Here is a 6,925-nt window from a genome sequence, read left to right as displayed (position 1 = left end):
ACAGTGCAATTTCACAGTGAGCACGGCGCTCTGATGCAACCTACCTGCTCACATTGTATGTCTAAAAACCACGTTGTACTCCACAATGAAATGGAGCTACTCAGACTCGTCTATCTGGAAGCCAAACGAGTAGAAGAGGAATATGAAGCTCACTAGAGTGAAACGCACTGCCTTAGCAATTTGTGCAATCTTGTGCTGAAAGCCCTAAAAAGAAAAGGTGACGACGTATTTGGACAAAGACATGGCTGAGCAAACGTGGCTACTACGGTCCGATCGGAAACTTCTCGCACGACTGAAAAGTCACCCTGAAAAGGGCAAAAAAAAATTGTACAGTGTAAGCCCGGCTTAAAGATCCGACCGGGTGGAGCTAATAGTGCTAATGGCTACAAATCAAAATAGGGAAAAATAACGTAGAAAACCTCACCTCTAAACCTTATGTTAACTCCTGCTAATAGAAAATGATCCACTGCTACTTGGCAGCATGCTAGTACATGAAGTAAAAAATTAGCCTAACCTCCACAAACTTGAGGCCTGCGTGCAGGAAGGAGGACTCCAGCAGGGCCTGGACGCTGGCGACCCGCATGGACGCAGGAGAGATGATAGGGACGGGTGAGGAGGCGGGGGAGATGGGGAGCGTCGGTGGAAACAGCTGGTAGAGGTGGCACTCCTGTGCCTGCTGAGACATTGATCTGAAAGGGAGGAAGGAAGGAAGACGGGAGTCACTTTTTTTCCCCACACACGTGGAAAAATACCTCAGATCACCTCCCTGAGGTGATCTAGACAATGTAAACATGATTTTCTTCACTTACTTAACAATTGTGTGAATATTTGCAATTATGCAACAAAGACTAAACCAAAGAGCAGCCGACAGGTTTCCATTACTGTGGGAACGACGGTGACTGCACCAGCGTACCCTGTCAAAGCCTTTGTTTGCATACAAACTACATACATCTGGCTGCAGCTCGGACCACATTTAGACTCTGTAATATTCGGTGTCTGCAGACAAAGAGAAGGTTACCTAATCTTTAGGAGCGGCTCCACTCTCAGGAGCTGGAAAAGCTTGTTCAGGAACTCCTCTGGATCTGAAAGACAACATTCCTTAGTTTTATAACCAAGAAAAACAAAAAAAAAAAACACACAAAAAAAACAGGAAATGAGAGAGGCTGATATGCTCCCAGCAGACCTTTCTCCTGGTTGGTAAAGCTGGCGTCACTGCTGGCGGCTTCCAGCAGGCGCCTCAATGCCATGGTCTTACTGGCACAGACGTAACCGTTCCTTTAGAAACAGAGCAGCACACTTTAGATTCACTCAGAGGAGGAAGATTTCACAAACATGCAGAGTCACTCCCCGTTGGTGACCAAAGGAAAAAAACTAAACAAAGCAGCAGATAGAATGAACTATGCTGATACTGCTTTGTCTCCAGCATGAATTAAGAGCAGTGAAATGTGGTTGGGTCGAAGGTAAAGCCTGGTATGGGCGCTCACACACCTTCGCAGCGGGTTGACGATCTCGCAGCGGAGCAGCTCCTGAGCCTGTTTGGAGCTCTGGTCCGTTTCTGCGTCAGACGGCCAAAATAAAACCCAGTCTGCTGAGCTGCAGCAGGAGAACAAACTGCAAAGAAAAGGAGAATAAACGATTAAGTGTTGAACTTGTTATACAGTCTGTAAGCATCCTACATCTTTAACTGTGCACTTTATTTAAGGACGAATGAGTCCTTAAAGTTTTTAAGCGTGGTCTGCGCAATGTTATTCCCTTTAAAAATGACAGCAGGAGTTAGAGGAATCAGGTAGAGAGCAAGGCTTTCAGCAAATAACAGGAAGGCTGAAAGCTAGCCATGCTAATGGCTATTGCCTCCTATTTAGATAAAATAATGACTCCCTCTACCTCAATCAAGGTTTGAGAAAACTGTTTCTCGGGCGTGCTTTGGTTGCGCAGTTGTTAGGAAACACAAGCCATGCAGACTTAGCGGCTGGTTATCCTCCCACAGCAGTGTGTCGCAGTGAGCTTGAAGCAGACATTTTTGATTTATGCTAAATTTTTAAGAGTGGTCTGCGCTGTGTTGGTCTATGCCACAACACAAGAGGGAAAATCAGGAACTAGCTGTGGGTGTAGATACCGCCGAAGCGGTGAGCAAGTTTGGGCAAGTTCTTGCGACAACGCAGGGACATGAGGGTGAAAAAGTGCAGGGATCCAGGTGGAAAAACGCTCCCTGCTTTCTCGAGCACCTCGATCTTCTAGCTGGTCCAACTTTAAGAGTCGTTTTCCATAATGGCGGTCATACAAACAAAACAAGCCGCTAAGGTACCAAACAGGAAATGTGCATGAGTAGAGCGGATGTAGATTTGACCAATCAGAGGCTTCCTGTCTCCGGTCACCTTCAATTTTGGAGCTGTGCAGCAGAGTGTCTGCGGAGGGGGCGGGGTCATATCTGCGTAAACTGCGACACACGCAGACGACCTGGTTTCTGAGTATAAACCAGCCCTCAACTGTGGAAGATCCGGAACCTCACCTGAACAACGTTGCATCCAGGTAGCAGGAGTTGAGGTGACCCTGGATGCCTCTCTTCGAGCCCTCGTAGATCCGCCTGGCCTCGTCGCCGTCCACCGGCGGAGTGTGCTCGTCCACCCGCTCGCTGCCCCACTCTGCAAAGGCTGAGAGACGCACACATAGGGTGAAAGGTCACGCTCAGACCTGCAGCTTCAGTGTAACGACACACCGTCCAGCTTTTAAGAAGCGTTCCTACCTATGGAGTTGCATCTCTCCACCTGATTAACGGGCTTCTCGGGGACGGGGAACCTGGAGTCCCGTCTGCAGTTGCGAAGCTTGATGAACAGCCCCTTGTTGTTGGGGCAACGGAAGTGGCGTTCTCCAAGGTAACTGCCGTCTGTTCCAGCAGACAGCTCCTGCTCCTAACGCACAGAAACATGGGAAAAAACGGAAATCCTACTTTGATAAAAGTCTGTCAACATCCCGCATCCAGACAAAAAGATCTACCAGCTCCAAAAACAAAACGAACCCGAAGCATGATGCTGCCACTGCCATGCTTCACTGTTGGTCTTGTGTCTTTTTACACCTTTTTTCTACTAGAATTGTTAAATGATGTTTTATTTCAGTTTTCAAAGAATTGTTACACATTTTTCCACCAGATTTTAGGAGATTTCATCCAGTTCTGGAAGCTTCATATGAAGGAGGGTAAAACACAGCATCTACTGTAGGTCTGCGCTCTGGACTGAGATTACTCATAGATTACTCAACAAAACGTCAGTTGAGACTTTTGAGTAAGAAATTATTTTCTCTGTTTTATTACTCCAAATTATATGATGTCATTTAATCTAAATCACATGAAGGGTCGTAAACAAAGCTGGTTACATGTAATTGTTGTAATAAATGATGTTTGATGTACTGCTAAAGCCTCCTTTTAGTGAATCAGGTCAGCATAATGAAAATAAAATTATCAGTTTATTTCTCTTCTAACTATAAATCTCTTGTGTTTTATTTCTGTTTCCCATTGAATCATCATTAATCGTATAAAAACTAATGGAATTACATAATTCGAATTGGTTTAACTAAAACTAAAAGCACATCATCCATAGGTTATGAGAAAAAACAATGAGATATTAACTGGAAATTGGTAATTAGTCAAATTAATCAGTATTTATTGTAGAGGAACTTTAAAGTTGGATAAAAAGATGAACAATTAGGAACAAAGAATCTACTGATCAGGACAAAAAAGGCTTAAATAAACATTTAGCAAAATGTAAACCAACTGATTTGAGCTCTAAAGACTCGTAGGACTTCTTCAACTTTTGACAAAATCCTGGATCAGAAAAGTTCTCCTATCTGATCTAATATTCAGTGCTTTCTTTTAGAGGAAAAACCAGAAGGAGGAAGGAATACAGGGAATAACTTCCCTCTCTGTGGACGTCTGCGTCCTTTACTACAGGAGGACGCCCTCATCTGTAGGTATGTGCTCTGAGGGTTGGATCAACACATGTGAGGAGCCTGTTATGCTACAGAAGGAATCGACAGAGCAGTAAAACTGATGGATGACTCTCTGAATGAAAGGCTGCTAGTGGAGCTCCATCCTGTAAAACTCCTCCTTCAACTGCATTAAAAACAAACCTGGATCCTGATTGATGGAGAAGATCGTTTATACGTCAGTGAAACCAATAAAGACAAAAGAGCGAAACAATTCATCCTTTTTCCTTCTACTCTGACAGAATCTTGTAGCTTCTATGTTAGCTTAATTGTTTTTGGGTAATATCTGTGAGTTTCCGGTTTCAATAACTTTAAAACGGTGGGAGCAAAGGTTGAAGGAATCCTCACCAGCTCGATCCCTGCCACCAGCTCCTGGACGCCGCTAATGTGACCAATCCATCGGATAACCCCAAAAAGCGGCGGGTTGTTCACCTCCACCATTGACCCCACCTCCAGCTCCATATGTTCCCCCGTCTCTCCATACCCCTCTGCTTCATCGTCGTCGTCCTCCTCTTCTTCGTCGTCATAGACGTCTGCAGACCTCAAAGGCGAGGCGGGGCTGTGGATGCCGTTCGTGTGCTCCAGCTGCTGCGGTGTGGCGGCTGGGGCCAGGTTCTGAGGTTTTGGAGGAGGCACTGGCGCTGTGAGGGGGTGTCTGACTGAGGGTTTTGGAGGAGGAAGGGGAGGGGCTTTGAGTCCTTGTCTGTTAGGTGGTAAGAGGGGTATCTTAGGAGCAGGAGCAGAAGGCGAGGAGGTGCTTTGTTTAGATATTGGAGACAACGTTGGCTTTAGGATGGATTTGGGAACCTGGGAGAGAGGATGTGGGTGCTGGGGGGTTTGTTCTGAGGAGAGAGGATTAAAAAGGTAAATCACAGCATTTATTTACATGGTGTTGGAGGGAAAAACTGGTGATGCACCTGTAGAGACTACGTTTACTGGAAGCAGGAGCCCATAGAGAGGAGAGGGAATGTGGCAGAGCCTCTGTTCCTTATAAAAGCCGTCCCAGTTACCGGTGGGAGCGTCCTGAAGCCAAAAACAAACGCATCACAGAGCAGCATTGCATATCTAGAGCATGATCCGTCCAGTTTGGCTCATACTGACCAGAAGGATCCCAACGTACATCGCAGATTGGACTCGGCCCGGCAGCGCGCCGCAGAACCGCACCTCCCCCGCGTGGGCTATGCCCTCCAGGCTGACGGACACCCTCTGACCGAGGTGAAACGGCGGAGGCGATGTCGAGCCACGCAGATTGTTGTTAACGGCGACAGGAGCCGACTCCGTGGTCCTTGAGAGCACGGCCTGCGCCTGGTTCTTGGGGTGATGGTGGTGGAAGCTTAGCCGACGCAGGTGGTGGTGAGCAGAGCGCTCGTTGTTGCTGCGGTGGCCGTTGACGGCGTGGTTGCTGCGGCGGGGGTTTTCCCTGGTTTTCTCCTGCACGTCGCCGTTGTTCTTGCTGGACCAGCTGCGGAGCCGCACGTGGCTCACGGGGACGAACAGGCCGCAGGCGTCCGGGCAGGAGAAGTAGCGGTGACCTTTGTAAGAACCGTTACAGGTTCCTCTGCCTGCTGCTGAGCCCTGAGAGGGAAAATTGGCTTAACATGAGTCATTTAACATAAACACATAAACTTTTTTTTTTTAAGTAATAATTTGGAGAGGTCTAGTGAGAGTCCTGAATTTGGACCAAAGAGAATTCATCAAAATACTCATGGAAACAAACAGCTATGATGAAGCATAGAGGTGGCAGAGGGATGCTATGGGATGGGCTACTGAAGCCAGGCACACGCTGTGTGATATTTTCAATCTTTGCACACAGCTACAGCTCAAACTTTACAATGAAACCGCAGGGTTTAAAAGTTCCCAGCTCACGATGTATGTTCTCACACTGTTTGGCCCGACGCACTGATGCAACCTTACGACGGCCGACTGAATTTCAAACATGTTTGATTTTGTCCCGAACTTACGATTCCTGATCGGGAGGCTGGTGTGAGTTGCTGATAGCTCCTCGCTACCCGCTGTATATTACATAGGGGTGGAACGGTTCACGAACTCCACGGTTCGGTTCACGGTTTCGTTGTCATGGTTTTCGGTTCGGTTCTGTATATGTAGATTGTTAGCCTGACATATTGGTCGTGTTGCTGTTAGCATAAACAAAACGTGTTGCACAATGCTTGCACACTGTTGCACTTTTATCCACAACTTTCTTTCCGCCGTCATCGTAGGTCACTCTAAATGCAAAGTGGTCCCATACAGCAGACCTATAAAGTGCTGCTGGCGCGTCTTCCAACTCCTGTTCTTTCCCACTCGCCATTCCGACACAATTCTCCACAACTGATTTTTTTTCTGCTACACCCGGCTATGCTGCTTCGCTTCTTCTTCTTCTCTTTTTCTACTGGTGGTTGGCTTTGGTCGCAGTACCGCCACCTTCTGCTCTGGAGTGTACACGCTTCGCCTATGAGAAAAAGGAGCAGAGCATGAACCGAACGAAACACACGCGAACCGAACTGAGACAGTCGAACCAAACGGTTTTCATAAACCGTTCCATCCCTAATATTACACAACGCACACACAGGCTGAAAGTCGGCCCAATCGAAAAATTCTCACAGGACTGGAGAATAGGACCAAAAAAAAAAAGATCGTACAGTGTAAGCCCGGCTTTAGAAAATAAGAATGAGCGTAACTTTCCAGTTTCTTGTAGTGCAGATCTGGTAGAGACACACCAGGCAGAGAAATATCAACTGAAGATAAAGGAATTCACCTTTAGCTCCACTCCAAAATATAACGCGTTGCTTCCTCCGCTGAGTGGCCCGATGTATTTGAGTTCTGCCTCGGCCAGCTCATTCTGCGGGCCAATCTGGACCCACAGCGGGGCGTTGATGGGGAGGGAGGCCAACTGTCGCAGGTTGTTTGGATTGTCTGGAAAAAGTCCAACAGATGCAGACAGTCATCA

At 47.1% G+C, this 6,925-nt stretch overlaps 1 protein-coding gene across 2 annotated transcripts in view; it reads right to left on the bottom strand.

Annotated features, from left to right (window-relative positions):
* LOC107091977 (ubiquitin carboxyl-terminal hydrolase CYLD-like) overlaps positions 1–6,925 on the bottom strand; it is a 23,165-nt gene that overhangs the window by 10,150 nt on the left and 6,090 nt on the right. For both annotated transcript variants that reach the window (XM_015386239.1, XM_015386238.1), the window contains 10 exons: positions 6,734–6,891; positions 5,080–5,553; positions 4,896–5,001; positions 4,327–4,820; positions 2,744–2,909; positions 2,510–2,651; positions 1,489–1,611; positions 1,184–1,275; positions 1,019–1,082; positions 515–689 (listed from right to left, as the gene is read on the bottom strand). In XM_015386239.1, the coding sequence (XP_015241725.1) occupies positions 515–689; positions 1,019–1,082; positions 1,184–1,275; positions 1,489–1,611; positions 2,510–2,651; positions 2,744–2,909; positions 4,327–4,820; positions 4,896–5,001; positions 5,080–5,553; positions 6,734–6,891 (1,994 nt within the window). The remainder of the gene's footprint in view (positions 1–514; positions 690–1,018; positions 1,083–1,183; positions 1,276–1,488; positions 1,612–2,509; positions 2,652–2,743; positions 2,910–4,326; positions 4,821–4,895; positions 5,002–5,079; positions 5,554–6,733; positions 6,892–6,925) is intronic.

The sequence above is a fragment of the Cyprinodon variegatus genome, unplaced genomic scaffold, assembly GCF_000732505.1.
Source record: "Cyprinodon variegatus isolate N-32 unplaced genomic scaffold, C_variegatus-1.0 Scaffold361, whole genome shotgun sequence".
Classification (NCBI taxonomy): Eukaryota; Metazoa; Chordata; class Actinopteri; order Cyprinodontiformes; family Cyprinodontidae; genus Cyprinodon; species Cyprinodon variegatus.
The sequence above is the reverse complement of the archived record's forward strand: the minus strand, read 5'-3'. Positions and strand labels throughout refer to the sequence as shown.